Source organism: Vulpes vulpes, chromosome 11, assembly GCF_048418805.1.
Source record: "Vulpes vulpes isolate BD-2025 chromosome 11, VulVul3, whole genome shotgun sequence".
NCBI classification, from domain to species: Eukaryota; Metazoa; Chordata; class Mammalia; order Carnivora; family Canidae; genus Vulpes; species Vulpes vulpes.
The window spans coordinates 96,283,820-96,300,892 of NC_132790.1; the positions used below are offsets into that span (position 1 = coordinate 96,283,820).

At 39.8% G+C, this 17,073-nt stretch overlaps 1 protein-coding gene across 8 annotated transcripts in view; it reads left to right on the forward strand.

Moving 5' to 3' along the window:
- The window catches only part of MED12L (mediator complex subunit 12L), a 323,809-nt gene that overhangs the window by 27,899 nt on the left and 278,837 nt on the right, over positions 1 to 17,073 (forward strand). For all 8 annotated transcript variants that reach the window (XM_072727143.1, XM_072727148.1, XM_026015744.2 and 5 more), the window contains 3 exons: positions 2,577 to 2,681; positions 7,831 to 8,022; positions 12,996 to 13,155. In XM_072727143.1, the coding sequence (XP_072583244.1) occupies positions 2,577 to 2,681; positions 7,831 to 8,022; positions 12,996 to 13,155 (457 nt within the window). The remainder of the gene's footprint in view (positions 1 to 2,576; positions 2,682 to 7,830; positions 8,023 to 12,995; positions 13,156 to 17,073) is intronic.

Consider the following 17,073-nt stretch of genomic DNA (forward strand, 5'->3'; position numbering starts at 1 on the left):
GGCAAGTGTGGTTAGGAATGAGGTCAGAAAGGTAAGAGGGGCCAGATCATCACACAGGAACTTGTAGGGCATCATAAGGCCTTTGCTTTTACCCTGAGTTGGGGAGTTAATGCAGGTTTTGAGCAGGAGTAACATGATCTTGCTTAAGTTTTAAGAAGCTCTCTGTGACTGCTGTGTTGAAAGTAGCTTTCAGGGGGTGGTTGGGGGGGACACTCATAGAAGCAAGAAAGCCAGTTAGGAGCCATCGCGGTGTCCGAGCATGAGATGACGGGGAGGCTGCATTGGTGGTGGTGAGAAGAGGGTCGGATTCTGGATGTATTTTTGTGCAATTTAGAATGCGAGATAAAAAGTTCTCACAACTCAGGGCTTCCTTCCAGCAGTACCTGTGTGGATCTTAGTGTGTGAGGAAAACCCGATGTGGTCGACAGACAAGGAACCGCGTGGTTCCAGCTTCCTTTACTTCCAAGGAGTGTGTCTGAATGCATGTGTGCATATGTCTGCAGGGCGTATCTTTCCAGACTATTGGTTCACAGTCAAATACGTGGAGCCTTGGAGTACCTTTGGAGTAGAAAGTGCAGCAGCACGAAATGGAACTAACTGCTCCTGAGAGCCTCACACATTTCCTCTTGATTAAGCCAGAGCGTATTTTTAGTAAAACATATGTTGTTACTCAATTAATGTTTCTTGTAATACTCTGATGGTAAATCACAAGATAAAAATTCAATTTTCTCATCCCATTCCCCTTCTGATCCCATTTATCCCCTTTCTTTCTTAGACTCCCAAGACTACAGACATTTTTGTTAGCATACTCGCTTTATTTAAGTTGATTGACACCTTTCTGGCTTAAAATATATGCATTATGTAGTTTTGCCCTAGATTTTCAAGTAATTATTTGAAAACGTGGGAGCAGTTTGAGATGTGTTGATATGTGTATGTAACTCATTTTCTGTGCGGGTCACAATTTCAATGACCTTCGTGCTTGGAGGAGACTCGATTATCATAGAGCTAAACTTCCTGTAGCGGGGTCTTTTGAAAGCTTGCCAAAACTGTGGCTTGCCAAGATGTTAGGTAGAGTACACACACAATTAAGTAAAGTTACGTGGCACGTCTCCAGGAGACCTCGGCTCTCAGCCAGGCCGACCTTTCAGGTGCTTATATGTCATAAACTATTTTGTCCTAAGGCTTCCTACTTAATCACAGCAGTGATTTTGATCAGTTGGTTTTCTTTTTTTCTTCATTTTACGCTTGAAGCAATTTCTTACGAAGATGAAATATGCATTCTCATTCTTGTGCTATGGCTAGCATCACCCCAACGGTTACTTAGACCTTTTCTTGGCTTGCAGTGAGGAGGAACAGGAGGCAGCTTTATTTACTCAAGCCTTTCCCTTTTATTCTTTTAAGCCTATATTTTAGGAACTCCGATGTAGTTCCGTAGCTCAATGATTTGGGCAGAGCAAGGTCGTCGTCGTCGTCATTGTCGTCTTCTTTTTCTTTTTTAAAGCCTTGGACTATTTCTGATGTGTTGTGACCCTGGGGAGAAAAGTTTTCCTATATCTATCCAGTAGGAGATGTTTTTAAGGAGTTCTGTATTTATAGACCACATTTTCATATGGCATTTGTACTTCAGTGGCATGGAGTCATGGAAATTTCTCTTTCTAGTCTTGGTTTGAGAAGACAGCATTTCAGTGTTGGCTCTGTCCAGTTACTGTGTTCGCTTAGTGTGAGCCTCATTCTTCTCGTCTGTAAATGAGCTACATGGTACATGCCTACCATTTACCTTAGAATTTGGTTAAAGATCAAGTGAGCCAAGATGCACGAAAGGATTTTGCAAGCCCTAATCTTCCCTTCAGATGCTGCTGGTCATGGTATTATGGTTATCACAAAGCTTATGCCTATTATGAACTCTTCATTTCTATCTTTAACTTGCTACAGGGTCTTAGGTAAGTGGAATGTGCCATTTTTCTTGAACATACATAAAACAGGGATGTGTATAGGGTCTGGCAAGGTAGGGAGAGCCCAACTATGGGGCCTTTGGAAGCAATTCTAGTATACATTTTTCTATGACTTTGTTTCTGCGTGTGTGTGTGTGTGTGGGGGGGGGGGATTTTTGCTCATTTTTTCTTTTCCCAACCTATTAGTTAAAATTTTTAAATTTATAGAAAAATTCAAGAAAATGGTCTAACGAATGCCCGCCCACGTTATCCCGAGTTAACAGTTGTTAATATTTTGCCACATTTATTTTATCTCTCTCTGTACTTTTGTGTATTGGTTTTCAATCTTCAATTTCTGGTCTCTCTTTGATGTACATTCAACTTTTTTTTTTTTTTTTTTAAGATTTTATTTATTTATTCATGAGAGACACAGAGAGGCAGAGACATAGATGGAGGGAGCCCAATGCAGGACTCGATCCCCAGACCTGGGATCACGCCCTGAACCAAAGGCAGACGTTCAACAGCTGAGCCACCCAGGCGTCCTCAACGGTTTTCTTTTACACAGTCAGTACTCAGGCTGCAGTATGCTGGGTAAAGTTGGAGCTTTTATGTCCTTCTGATTAATTGATACCTTTTCTTGAACAGGATGAACTTACTGCTGTGAATGTAAAGCAAGGCTTCAACAATCAGCCAGCCTTTACTGGAGATGAACATGGCTCAGCCAGAAATATTGTAATTAACCCATCAAAGGTAATGCAGATTGTCTATTTTCCTAAAACTTCTGAAAAAGTGTGTGTGACACCCTGAATAGTTAATGTCGATAAATTAGTCTTATTTAAATCATCATTCATACTCAGAATTTCCCAGAATATCTGATACAAGGTCCTGCCCTAGGACCTAAGTAGGGCTCATGCATTGCATTTGGTTGCCATGTCTCTTTGGTCTATTGTAATCCAGTGTAGTACTGCTCTCCACCTTCTCTCTCTTTTTTTTTTTTTTTTTTTTTGGGAGGAAAGGGGCTTTTGGAGTTGCTGTCCAGATAATTTGTCTTATATTCTAGTCCTACATCTAGATTTGTATGATTGGTTTTTCATGACAAGATTCAGGTTAAATATTTTTGGCAAGAAGCCTACATTGCACATCAGAAGACACGCAGTGCCAGTTTGCCCTACTATTGGTCATACTAAGGTGGTCATTGAAGGTGGTGTCTGCTGTTACTTTACGTTGTAAAAGTAGTTATTTTTTCCTTGTAGTAATCTCTGGAGGGTGATACCTTGAGACCAAATGAATATGCTATTCTTCAGTACAATTTTATCTTGTGATTGTATCATCAATTGATAAGGCTTGCTGAATGAGTTATTTTGCTGGTGGTTGCAAAATGCTGGTTTTCCAGTTGTCTTTTTCTTATACATTTATTAGTTGGCGTTATTTTATAAAAGGAAAGGACACCCCATTTTAAAATTCGTATTTTTAATCATTTTATTGTTTTAAGTAGGCTCCACACCCAATGTGGGGCTTGAACTCACTATTCTGAGATTAAGAGTTGCATGCTTTGCTGACTGAGCCAGCCAGGTACCCCAGATACTTCCGTTTTTCTTTTTTTAAAAGTAATCTCCTCATATGACATGGGGCTTGAACTCATGACCTCTGGGATCAGGAGTTGGATGCTCCACCCACTGAGCCAGGCACATGCCCTGACATCCCATTGGATGGAATATCACTTTGAACTCCAGGACTCTTTAAAATTTGATGTCTCATCTTTTTGATGATTAAGTTGTCTTTCACTTGGCCAGGGGGCGCCTTTAACCTGTTTCTTGGGTGCTTTTGACATCCCCAACATTCTTTGAGCACTCTTCACCTTTGATGCAGTAACATGTGCAGATACGTGTTCTTTCTGTGCCCCAGCTCAGATCCGGATGCTTGGCATGCTTGTTGCTACTAGAGTATCCTAACTCCTAGGTCTTTTCAGTGGACAGAGATGGGAAACACCATAGATATCTGTTTCTTCTTTTGTCTTCTCTCCTTTTTCTTTTTTCCTTCCTTGCATCCATCTACCAGTTCTTACCCAGTACCACAGGGTTTTTCCTCTTTTCTGTTCCATCTTTGTATCTCCTTTCTCCCAAAGTGAGAACCCTGGCTTTTAGTAAATTCAGTATATTTATTTACTCTGTTTTACAATGCACGTAAGAAAGTTCCAGGGTAAACTAAACTATTCTGATGCTACTCCGACAACAAAATTACTATGTAAAATTTATAATTTTCCTATTATACTTTTGGTCCTTAGACTAATTTTCATTAAGGGTATAGTCAGAATGTTGTGTCAAAAAATTTCTTGAATTAAATTCTTTTTCTGCGTGGTTATTTTAGTAGCATATATAGGAAGAGTCATTTGTTTTCTGTTTGTATTCTTTTAAGGTTTGATTTTTCTCATCCTTTTTGAATTTTTATTTTCTGAATATTGAAATACTTTTATTAAATTGAAAGCATTATACATGTGAATGAAATCAAACATACCAATAAACTTACTTCCCCTTCACCAGAGAGATAACCACTGTTAAAGGTTTGTGTATTCTTTAAGATCTGTGTGTGCGCACGTACACATAAACACATGTGTACTTTTCAATTTGCTAATTAACTGAAATATGTAAACAACGTGAAAGAAAACAGAAGCTTTTTCTACAGATAGTCCCATCAACCAAACACAATATTTTTAGTTTTGTCTTTTTCCAGTCTTCATATACTTTTTAATATCACAACCACAATTATATATAGATTATATGTATATATAAAATATATATATTATATATGTGTGAATCTATCTATCTATATATATATGTTTTTGAGATTTCGTCTATTTATTTATGAGAGACAGAGAGGCAGAGTCACAGGCAGAGGGAGAAGCAGGCTTTTCGCAGGGAGGCCAACATGGGACTTGATCCCAGGACCCCAGGATCATGCCTTGAGCCAAAGGCAGATGCTTAACCAACTGAGCCACCCAGGTGCTCCCAGCTTTTGTTCTTTGGGAAAAGTTTCCAGAAGCATATTTACTTGGGTTAGAAGGTGTATTAGTCTGTTTGGGCCTCCATAACAGAATACCACAAACTGGGTGGCTTAAACAACAGAAATTTGATTTTCTGAGAAAAAAATTATTTTTTCATGGTTGAGGAGGCCAGGATCAAGGTGGCCCAGGGTCAAGGTGTCAACAGGTCTGGTTTCTTCTGAGGCCTCTCTTCCTTGTCTTACACAAGGCTTTTCTCTCACTGTGTCCTCACATGGTCTTTTCTGTGTGTGCTAGTATTAGGTATTTCTTCCTATAAGGACACCAGTCCTTATAGTATTAAGGTATTAGGTATTTCTTCCTATAAGGACACCATTGGATTAAGCCCCACCCTTATGACTTCATTTGACCATAACCTCTTTAAAGGCCTTATCTCCAAATACAATCACATTGAGGATTAGGGCTTCAAGATCCATTTTGGAGGACCACGATTTCCCGTAAGGAAGTATGAATGCTGTGTGTTTCTTGATAAAAACTGCCAAATTGTTCTGTTGTATCAAGTTTTATTTCAATTTTAATAACTGAATAAGTGGAAATAAGACCCGTTACAGCTTTTGCTATCAACCCTTCCTGTGAGATTTACTCAAGGATTCAAACCTTCTGAAGGGAATTTGAGCTTATAAATATGGAATACATGATCTGTAGTGTAGTCCCTAAACTTTTTTTTCATTTTCTTATAAAATGAATTACTTTCAAGATGGCTTTGGAGGGATGGAAACAAGTTTTAAATTACACTTTCTTTCTCCTACCTTGTCTGAGGGGGTGCAAATTGGTACAAAGCTTATGGAGGGCAATTTAACAATGCTGATTAAAATTACAGAATCGTACAATCTGAATTCTGGCAATTTATCTGAAATCTGTAGCTGTACATGTATGAGATAACAAATAGGAAAGGCTATTCATTTTAAAGTGATTTGTAATAGCCAAAGTTTGGGAAAATACTCCGAATGTACGTTAGCAGGTGCTTGATTAAATACAATGTGTACAGCCACGCTGTACATTATTTGTTAAAGTGAATGAGAAGTTCCCCATACACAGATGTGGAAGGGTCTCAGATATTTATTAAATGTACGTAGAGAGGTATTCATGTAAAAAAGAGAAAATAATGTATTCGTGTTTGTTCATGTGTATTCTTCTGAAGAACACTGGAAAGACATAAAAAACTAACCACTGTGGTTACTTGCAAGTAGGCATTGGGACTTGGGAATGATGCTCCTTCTTTAGGATTGGAATAGTGTGAATATAAAATTAAGTGCATGGCCACGTTTAGATTTTTTTAATTTTTCTTCCTCTTGAGGGAATTTTAACTTAGTTTATATAGTCTGCAGTGGTTCACAAGGTTGGTTAGGATGTAAAACGCACATATAGTCACATATTCCATTGTTATTAAATACATAAATTATAATTGTAGAACAGATTGCTGGCTAGTTTTTTTTAAAAAAAATTTATGCTTTTATTTATTATGATTAAAACCCTTATACAGAATTGCAAATAAAGGGACTTTTTAAATTTAAAGAACCAGTGTAAATAGGGGTTTTAAATTCTTGATATAAAGACCAAATACTGATTGAGAAATTTAAGCAATTTGCGTCTGTTGGCAGCTTGTTCCTAAACAACTGGTTTTGCTAAATTTTTGCATTTAATTTGTTTCCTGTTTAAACATTCAGCACACAATTGCATAAAAAAAAATACCATGAAGTTTGTTTAAAAAAAAATCAAATCTTTTTTCTAATTAATTTTTTATTACCATATTATATTAACACAACAAAAGAGACCTTTTTATTGTCCATAAATCATAAGGGTCAAGGAATGCCAATTCAGATTAAGAGAAACATGTACCAGCTTTTCACCTTGGTAGATAACCTTGACTAATTGTTTACAACTGTGTTCCAACCTACATACTAATTGTTTATTGACTCATGAGCATTAACTAAGGTAGTGATTCTTATTTTGCTTCACCAAGGTAGGTATTTTATTTTAATCATGGTTGCCACTGTCTGCTAACCTTATTTGTTGCTTGTGTCATATTATTAAAGAATTCCCAGGGGATTCTTGGAAATTCTAACAAGTTTCCTGTGGATTCACTTAATTTTTAGGTATTTATCCCTTTCCTTCTTGTGCCTTTCTTTCTCTTTTGTCCTCTTTTAGTTTGGGTAATGCAAAAATGCCACAGTCTCATTCACAGGAACTGCCTTTGCTACTTTCTTCCATTCAGAGCAGGTAACACTAGCTTTCTCTTGAAACATTTGTACTCTTGAAATTGGCAGCCTGGTCAAAAATGGTGAATTCTTAATTTAATTGAACCCTTTGTAATTTTCCATTTAAATAAAATTTCCTGGACTCTTTTTTTTTTTTTTTTTTTTTTTGAGAAGCGCTGAACGTAAACACAAAGTTTTCCTGTTCAAAAATATATGCTATTAAGATGAAACCAGAAAAAGAATGATTACTGTGTGACTACTAGACTTTCTGCTCTTGCATGCAACACGTCTCAGGAAACACACTGTCTCCAAATGTGTGTGTAGTCTGAAAAAGAAGTACGCACTGAAGATTAAAGCAGAACCCATTCTCTTGAAATTTATTCAGGATGTAATTAATTTCATCTTACTAGAGATTTTCAAAGGCTCTTCTTTTTTCCTTGAACCACTTGTTAACAAAGGTGCTGTGGGAGTTTTTGCATTACGTCAGTATAAAGTAAATCACAACTCTTGACTTCAAGGACTTAAATTGCCGTTTTATTTTCTGATGGGCCGTTTGAAGATATGCTCCTAAAACAAAAATAAAATACTACTATACATTACTAACACACTTACTGTCTTCAAACTTTTTCTTTCGTTTCCACAGATTGGAGCTTATTTCAGCAGCATATTAGCTGAGAAGCTAAAGCTTAACACTTTCCAGGACACCGGAAAGAAGAAACCACAAGTTAATGCTAAAGATAATTATTGGCTGGTTACTGCTCGATCCCAGAGTGCAATTCATAGTTGGTTCTCTGACTTAGCAGGAAATAAACCACTTGCTATTTTGGCAAAAAAGGTATTATTTCTTACAATGTTTAATTATGATCTTCTAGAAATCAAGATGTTTGAGATGATGTTCAGGTATATATTTCTTTCCCCCTGTTCTTTCCAAAACTCAAAAGTTTCAATGACAGGTACACTGTACCAGGTGTGTGCTGCACATAACACTGTTTCTCCCTTTATTTTGATAGCATGTGGTGCCTAGCACATCTTGACCTAAACAGTCCACACAGGATGTAGTTTATATGGTTTTTAGGTAGACAAGTTTTTATTTTTTTTATTTTTTATTTTTTAAATTTTTATTTATTTATGATAGTCACACACACACACACACACAGAGAGAGAGAGAGAGAGAGAGAGGGGCAGAGACACAGGCAGAGGGAGAAGCAGGCTCCATGCACCAGGAGCCCGACGTGGGATTTGATCTCAGGTCTCCAGGATCGCGCCCTGGGCCAAAGGCAGGCGCCAAACCGCTGTGCCACCCAGGGATCCTGGTAGACAAATTTGTAAAATCGAGAATAGGCAATAAGACTTCATTTATTTCCATTATATTTTCGGTTTCCTTAGGCCAGGATGTCCAAAATGTGCTATTCAGAAATTCTTGCTTTGATGTTACTTCCATGTCTTGAAAAGTACCAATCCAAGTGCTTAAAAGCGAAGTCTCCTTCTTAACAAGTAGGATAGTGATTCTGTGTGTGCTTGAAAAACTTCTTTGAAAAAGTTTTAGAATAGAATGGGCAGGTTTATTTATAGCTTCCAGTGATCTCTGGCTTCTTGCACACCTTTGATATCATCCCACATGTCTTTTTCATCTGGCCTGAAACCCTTTAGTCTTAAGGGTGACCATCTTCTGTTCTTGATAGTAAGTGTTACTAAGTGTTACTAACTGGTGTGGTGTAGGCCTGGCTTAAAGGAGAGCTCTTTTTGGTATTTGCTTGTTTGTTTTCGAAAGCAACTCTGAAAATAGCCTGTAGCTCCCATTGGCTTTCTTTTGCCCTAGTGCCACCACAGCAGCCTTGTTGCCTTTCGTAGATTTTTGTGATTAAAGGCAACTGAAATCCTCGAAAAGGACAACAATCAGCGTAATTGCCTCTGTACTCTGTCTCAACACGTGCTGAACCGTGTAGGATTTCTTTCCCAATAATGAACATTTACCAAGTCGGCTCATGATGATCTATCTGTAGGTTGTATCTGAAGACCCCATAAGTCAAAGGGCATCCTTTGATATTTGATGACTTTCTACCAGTAGTTCATACCCTCCATGTTGGTCCGTACCTTCACTTCCCTTGTAGCCAGGCTGATGTCTTTCTTTTTAGGTTTTCCTTTTTTTAATAAGCTTTCAGAATCCCTTTTTTGGATATTTTCTAAAAGCGAATACTGGTGAGGAAATGATGCCTTTGCTTTAGCAGTGTAGTGGTTGCTTATCTTTTAGGAGGGAGGTAAATCACAGTCTAGTGTATTAACCGTTGTTCTTCTCTGTATTAGGAGCTGCTTCTGGCCAGGTCAGGTGTTCCTCAGGTAAACCCTGACATTAATTCTATGCAAAGTTTTCTTCCCTCCCTCCCTCCCTTTCTCTTTTTCTCTTCCCTTCCCTTTTTCTCTTCTCTTCCCTTCTCTCCTCCCCTCTCCTTTCCTCTCCTCCCCTCTCCTCTCCTCCCCTCTTCTCCCCTCTCCTCCCCTCCCCTCTCCTCCCCTCTCCTCCCCTCCCCTCTCCTCCCCTCTCCTCCCCTCTCCTCCCCTCCCCTCTCCTCCCCTCTCCTCCCCTCTCCTTCCCTCTCTTCCCCTCCCCTCTCCCCTCTCCTCCCCTCTCCCCTCTCCCCTCTCCTCTCTCCTCCCCTCTCCTCCCCTCTCCCCTCTCCCCTCTCCTCTCCTCTCCCCTCCCCTCCCCTTTCCTCTCCTCCCTTTCCTTTCTTTCCTTCTCTTGCCATTGACTATACTTCGAAGTAGTTATTTCTTGGGCATTTGACAAGTCCCTCCCTTCACTTCTCCCCTCCTCAGCATATCCTATTCTTGATATGACAAAAGCTCTTTCATAGTTGGGTTAAAAGTTTGCATTCTCTGCATGTTCTTTGTGTTAGAAAGTTCAAATACTTCTTTAATTTCTGGTATTTACCTGTGAGGTGGCTTATTGCAAATGGCCTTAATTTCCCTGCTGAGATCTTGAGTCCTCTTTCAGCTCTGTTCTAGAGTTCAGAATAGTTTCCTGGTTGGGATAGGTCAAGTTTCTGGGCCTGGTTTTCCGTTATTGTACAACTCCACAGCACTCCCAAGTATTTAGCCTGTGAAGGGCCTTTTAACTCAGTCACGGTCATAGGTAGATTTGGAAAAATAGACTCATAGTCTCCAGGGATATCCTTCTGGCTCTTGAACAGTTGACTAGGTATGACATGTCCGCTTCAGGTGACATTGATTACTGTGGTCTATGGAATTTCCTTTTGCTTCCACTTCTGCTTGGTGAACAGAGAGCGTCGACAGTGACACTCATGGAAGGGAAAGGCGCTACAAGGTGGTAACAGCCGTTTTGTGGCTGAAAAACCATCACATGCTAGGTGGTGGTTTCCTTCTAAGTTTTCTTTTACTACTTAGATGCAGCTCTATCTTGATGTAGATATGAAACAGCTGTGCAGTGATTGCCTAGGTTCAGTTACAAGGTGAAGTCAGGTGGTTTCTGTGCTGACACTGGAATCCATGTGTAAGGAAGTCATCCTGCAGTCACTATAAACAGGATTTCCTTCCTTAGTCGGTCCACACTGCATATTTGACAACTCTGTCAATATGTTGTCTTCTTTCTTATTTAAATAGCCTTCTTCACGTATGTTCTTCTGAATTTTAAATCCCTTGATTTGAACCAACCATTTCTTCAGTGGTTCTGCCAGTAAGGGCAGTGAGCTGGAGGTAGGCCTTAGCTTGTTAATGGTAGGACCTGTGTCTCAGTTTTATTTGCTACTTCATCTAACCATTTCACTTGTTCGAATTTTTATTTTCCTCCTGTCAGTTGCCGTTCGAAGGAAAATCCTTTGGGCATCTATTAAAGATGCTATTAGTAATGTTTCTTTGGAGATGCTACATTTACTTTTTTTTTTTTTTTTTGTTCTTGCCTAGTTTTTTAGGCCTTGGTCTTGTAATCTTGTGGTACATCTGAATGAGAGGCAACCTGTGACCTGGACAACTAAAATTTAACTCTCTCATACTCTATATGTTCTGGTGAAACACAGCAACATGGGTCTTGCACTGAATATATAAGCCTGTGCTTTTCTTGTCCCTGGCTGCAGCGATAGTCTGTGCTATCTCTGTGCAACCAAGAGTCTTGTGCTCCGTGAAAGTCGTGCCTTATAAGCAAAATTTTCGGGAAATTTTCTTGTTAAAATCTGTCACTGTGGTCTGTAGAGAGGAAGCCTTATATTATAGCTTTGGCCTATGGGACTTTCATCGCCCCTTTAGGTGTATTTGTGCAGAGCAGCTGCCTCTGTCCTGGGGGCTGTGTTTAGAGTCAGCACCCTAGGCAGGATCCAAATGTGACCAAAAGTCTATTAAATTGCCCATGAAACACAGCGTATGGACAGCTGCATCTCCATGTCCAACCAGGCAGCCTTTCCTTCAGTGTTGGGGCAGCTTGAATGTTTCTTGGGTAAGAACCAAGTGAAATAGCTTGTTTTTAAAGAGCTGTGTACAAAAAATACTTCTCTTTGAATTCTAGGGTCACACTTTGGTGTGAACAAATTTGCAGTATATGAATGGTACAAAATATCTATTGCCTAAAGGAGAATTTGACTAAGAAAAATGCCATGCTGTAACAGTCAGCTGGTTTGAAGCCTTGATATCCGAAATCACGCTAGAGTTTGGGGGCACAGGGAGCAGGGCTCTTGATACCCATGATTATGTGGTATCCAGATCTGGATCTTCCTAGGAGAAGGTCAGGTCCATGGCTTGAAACACCCTTGGCTGGCATCCAGCAATCCTTGGAATTGATAACAAAATGAAAAGGGTTCCAGTTTTGATACATGTAATTCTTTTACTTTACCCTTCTAACCACCCTTTGGCTTGGGCAGGGTTGGGTTGGTATTATTAGTACATTTATAAATGAGGGGTCTGGGAGTTCTGGGTTTTAGCCAGATAGGCTGGGGGCCAGGGATGGAGCACAGAGGTGGTCATCCCTGGTGCAGCGGGCATGCTGCTTACTGCTCCCATCCTGTACATCATGGCCAGTGTACTCTGCCCGCTGTTTTACTCTACATTCATAAGTTGAGTAGATTATATATATAGATGACTGGCCTGTCCCTAGACTATTTATGAGGAATCTACAAGAGCGGGTTAACTCTTTCAGACATTCATTGGTACATTGGGATACTAATTTGCTAAATAGTAGACCTTTGTGGTCTGGAAGAAATAATGAACTACCTCAAGTGCCTGCTTTCAACCAGTGAATTAATTAACCAGCTATTTCTAGCTCAGTGTTTATTAGGCAGATTCACCGAGCCATCATTTTAGCCTCTATTTTAAATTTTGGGCTAAAGACACTCTAGAAGCTTTCTAGAAATTGTTACGATGAATGTTACAGCCAGAAAGCTTTATCCAAAAAAAGTGTTCTTTGATAAAATGTGGAGTGGGGACAGTTTTTCACTTCATCCATCCCTCCCAATTTTGAGATAAACTCCTTGGAAGTACTGTCATGAAATTTTCTCCCCTGTTTTGTAGATACGATGAGTAGCTCTCAGCATCTGAGACTTTGAAAGTAATTTGTTTTCATAAATAAGAAAGCAAGACTGATAAAACTGTTGCCAGCAAGCTAAATATAGTTTTGAATCTTTTAATGAAAGTTTCTTAAAAGCTTTTGGTTTTTAAGCTGGAGATACTGTCTGAAAATCCATCCATGATATACTCTCTTAAAGGCAGCAAGGCTTTAGTGTCTTTATTTGCTTTCCCATTCTCCCCTCGTGACCTCATGATGAAAATTGCCTATGATTTTATAAATATGTTATTTCTTTTTAGGTTCCAATCCTTAGTAAAAAAGAAGATGTTTTTGCATATTTAGCTAAATATTCAGTGCCAATGGTTCGAGCAACGTGGCTGATCAAGATGACCTGTGCCTATTATTCTGCTATTTCTGAAGCTAAAATTAAGAAACGCCAGGCAACTGATCCTAATTTGGGTAAGTGAGACGCTATGATACATCATCGATTCTACAGGTAATTGTTGCCCGCGTACTCTATCCGTAGCCCAGTGAGGTAAGTGCTGAGAAGGTCCCTGGGGAGGCTGAACGACACTCGTGGTGCACGGACGGATCCTTGTGCACCCAGGTGCAGAATCCGGATTCCATCAGCAAATCCTATTGCTGTTACCTCCACGATACGTCCTGCACCTGAGCACTTTTCACCACCGTAGCTGCTGACAGTGCTGGTTCACCTCTTGACAAGTCTCCTGACTGGTCTCCCTGCTTGTCCTTTTGCTCCTTACATTGTAGGCTCCAAACTGCCACACTGATCACGAAGCCTGACTCCGATCATATCATGTCCCTGTTTATAACTTTCCAATAGTTTCTTACTACAGTTAGGATGAAGATCCAGATTCTTTCCTGTGGCCCCCGAGGCCATCCAGGCCTTGCTCCCTCTGTCTCCGATATTCTGGCCACATTGCCTTCCTTCTACCCCCCTGATGGACCTCGCCCCTTCCTTTCTCAGGGCTTCTGCATTTCTTCTTCCTTGGACTTGGGTCGCTGGTCTCTGTGGTATTCCACGTCTCCTCAGAGCCTCTGGCTCGAATGCCGTTGCCTCAGCAGGTTTTCTCTGGCTACCTACCTAAATGACATTCCTCTTCCCCACCCCTTCCACCCAGTTATGTTCTCGGGTGTCCTTATTTTATTCACAGCTCGTTTCACTATCTGAAATCATCTTTAAAGATGCTGTGTCTCTCACCCCTCCCTCTCACATGTACCGGCCCATGGTCATGGTAGGTATTTGTTGAAAGAACTGAAGGTAAACTGCTTTTTACTCAGTTTTCACTCTCTTGGTGACTACACAGTGACTCCATGAGGTGGTGCTAAAACATGCTTAATAAAAGATTGGATTCTCCATTAGAAATAGGTACCGAGGATTGCACCTGTAGATGTCTGCTTAAAAGTGAGGTTTACAAATAATTCCTTATGAAATGGAAACATGCTTACGATTTTAAAAGGGAGACCCCAGCTGTAAAGCTCTGAGGAGCAGGGTCAGAAAATGCAAATATCCTCAGATGCCAGGCAGCGTCCTAGGTAACTGAGTCAGGGTGTGAGGTGGTTGGTGGTAGTTGGTTTACCAGGTGGTCCTGGTGAACTGGACAGTGGAGCCCACTCTAAAAGCAAGAAAAGTTAATCGCAACAAAACAAAACAAAAAACATGGCTAGATTCCATGGCTATCACTTTTTGAGTTCAGGTTTGTTAAAGGTGGACTGTACTACAAAACAAAACTGTGTTGTAAATATATTTAAACGTATAGGAGGGAAAAAGGAGGAAAAAAATCCACAAAGTTAACAGTGGTTATCTCTGAGTGTTGTTTTGGTAGCAGTCTTGTTAACACTATACTTCAGATTGTTTTCATCAGCTTATTATTTTGTCATCAGTTTATTATTTTATAGGGGGAGACGAAAGCAATGCCCCATTTTTAGAATGACGGAAGGTCTCCATTCTCACTATAATATTTGCAAATAGTGCCAAAGTAGATGTAATAAATATTCAAGGTTCTCTTCTCTCTCCTTCGTATTTTCCTTCTTGATCTTTTCTTCATTCGTACACACAAACACACATATGCGATTCATGTATATGTAGTGAGAGAGACGGGGGAGAAGGAGGGATGGAGAGGGAAAGACAGTGCATGCCCGCGAGACAGCAAAAGAGAACAAGCGTCGGTAAGAGAGTGAGAGCATTTATTAATACTTCTCTCCGGAGTCTGGATATCTAGCTGCTTCCTGACTATCTCGACTTTGATGACCAGTAGGCCTCCGAGACCTACTATATACAGTCAAGAGTCTTGGTTTCTTGCCATCTCTAAACTTGCTCCTTCTTCAGTCTTCTTCTTAGTAATTGTTCTAAGTAGTCACTGGGTGGATAAGGGTAAAAGCCCTATTGTCATTCTGGGCTTATATCTTTCTCTCAAAATTCTCCGTTCAGTCCCTCAGCAATCCCATCAGCTTTACTTGAAAAATATAATCCCAATCCAAGAATGTCTTCCATCTCCCACTGCTGCTGCTCCTCTGGTTTGAACCACTGCCACCACCACCGCTTTGTCAGGGTTGCTGCAAAGGCTTTTGGTCCTTCTCTAATGACAGCTTTCTGCTTTGAGGCCAGAATGATCCTGCTAGGACATTATTCCTCACTCTTAGGCTCAGAATCCTCACCTAGCAGCCAAGCCTCACTCAGACATGTACCCCCTCCGCCAGTGCAGGCAGTGGGCACACACACGGCGGCCTCTGTCCAGCCTTGAGACGTCCGTGTGGCCTGCGGCCTCTGCGCCCTGCGTGTTAGCTCCGATGGCACTTCTCAAGAGAAGCCTTCTCGTATAACTCCAGCCACGATGTCATCTTTCCATCACTGTCTTCTGGTCCTGCCTTATTCTTCTCCATAACTCTTAGTAACACCTCCTGTTTATTTATTTTATTTTATTTTATTTTATTTTATTTTATTTTATTTTATTTTATTTTATTTTATTTATTTATTTTATTTATTTTAATTTTATTTTATTATTTTATTTTATTTTATATTTTATTTTATTTATTTTATTTTATTTTATTTTATATTATTTTATATTTTATTTTATTTTATTTTTTATTTTATTTTATTTATTTTATTTTATTTATTTTACTTTATTTTTTAATTATTTTTAATAAATTTTATTCATTTATTCATGAGAGACACGGAGACATAGGCAGAGGGAGAAGCAGGCTCCATGCAAGGAGCCCGATGTGTGACTCGATCCCCAGACCCCAGGATCACGCCCTGGGCCGAAAGCAGGCACCAGACCGCTGAGCCACCCAGGGATCCCCTCCCGTTATATTTTAAATTATTAACTTACTGATCACTTAACGCACACTCACTCCCAACTATACCGTTTCTCCGTAACTTGTTCAGTATCAATTCTCGTTGGAGACTACCTGCTAGAAGGTGCTCAGTAATTTTTAAGATAAATGAATAATTAGACCTGAAACGTGTGTGTGTTTGTCCTGGTTCGTAACCCTTGAAACTTGTAGCATCACTGGCTATAGCAGACCACTCCTCCTTTCTTTAGGTTCTTTTTCTTATCTTTCAATAGCCTGTTCTGTCAGTGTTTTCCTTGAGGTTTATTTTATTTTATTTTATTTTATTTATTTAATTTTTTTTGATGTTTAGTTTAATCTGATTTTAACTGTCATAAGAAAGGAAAAAAGGTGATGATACAGGAATGATTCTGCCCAATGAAATATAAAGCAATTTTAGGTCAAATAAATGTCTGATAGACCCTCATCATTTGCAAAGAACATGTAGGTAGAGTTTTTAGGAATCTGAGATATGAGTGTATCACCAGAACCCCATGATTTCCTCTACCAAATGGAAGGAAGCTTAGCTCCAGTTTCTAGCTCAGAACATCGGAGACTTCTTGCATTTGTTACTTTTACCATTAGTTTTCTTACTAGTGTAACCGGTTGGTTGGGGTGGGAGTGGGGGATGGTGAGGAGGATTATTTTCTATTCTTGCCCCAGAGCTAAAATTTCTATTATTTGCACACTCATGACAGATGGTTAAGTTCACCCACTAGCTGTCTAGCTGTGTTTTCTCTTCTTTTATAAGATAGATAACACACAGGATTCTGTTTTTTGACTCTATTTATAAAGTATTACAGTTCATTGGTCTTTATAATTATTCATGTGTATTTTTGTTAAGAGAGAACACAAGGCAGGCGGGGGCAGAGGGAGAGAGAGAATCCTGAGCGGGCTTCGTATCCAGCGTGGAGCCCAAGTTGGAGCTTGATCACAGGACCCTGAGACCATGACCTGAGCCGAAATCAGGAGTCGGTCGATTGACTGACTGAGCCACCCAGGCGCCCCTATTCATGTGTATTT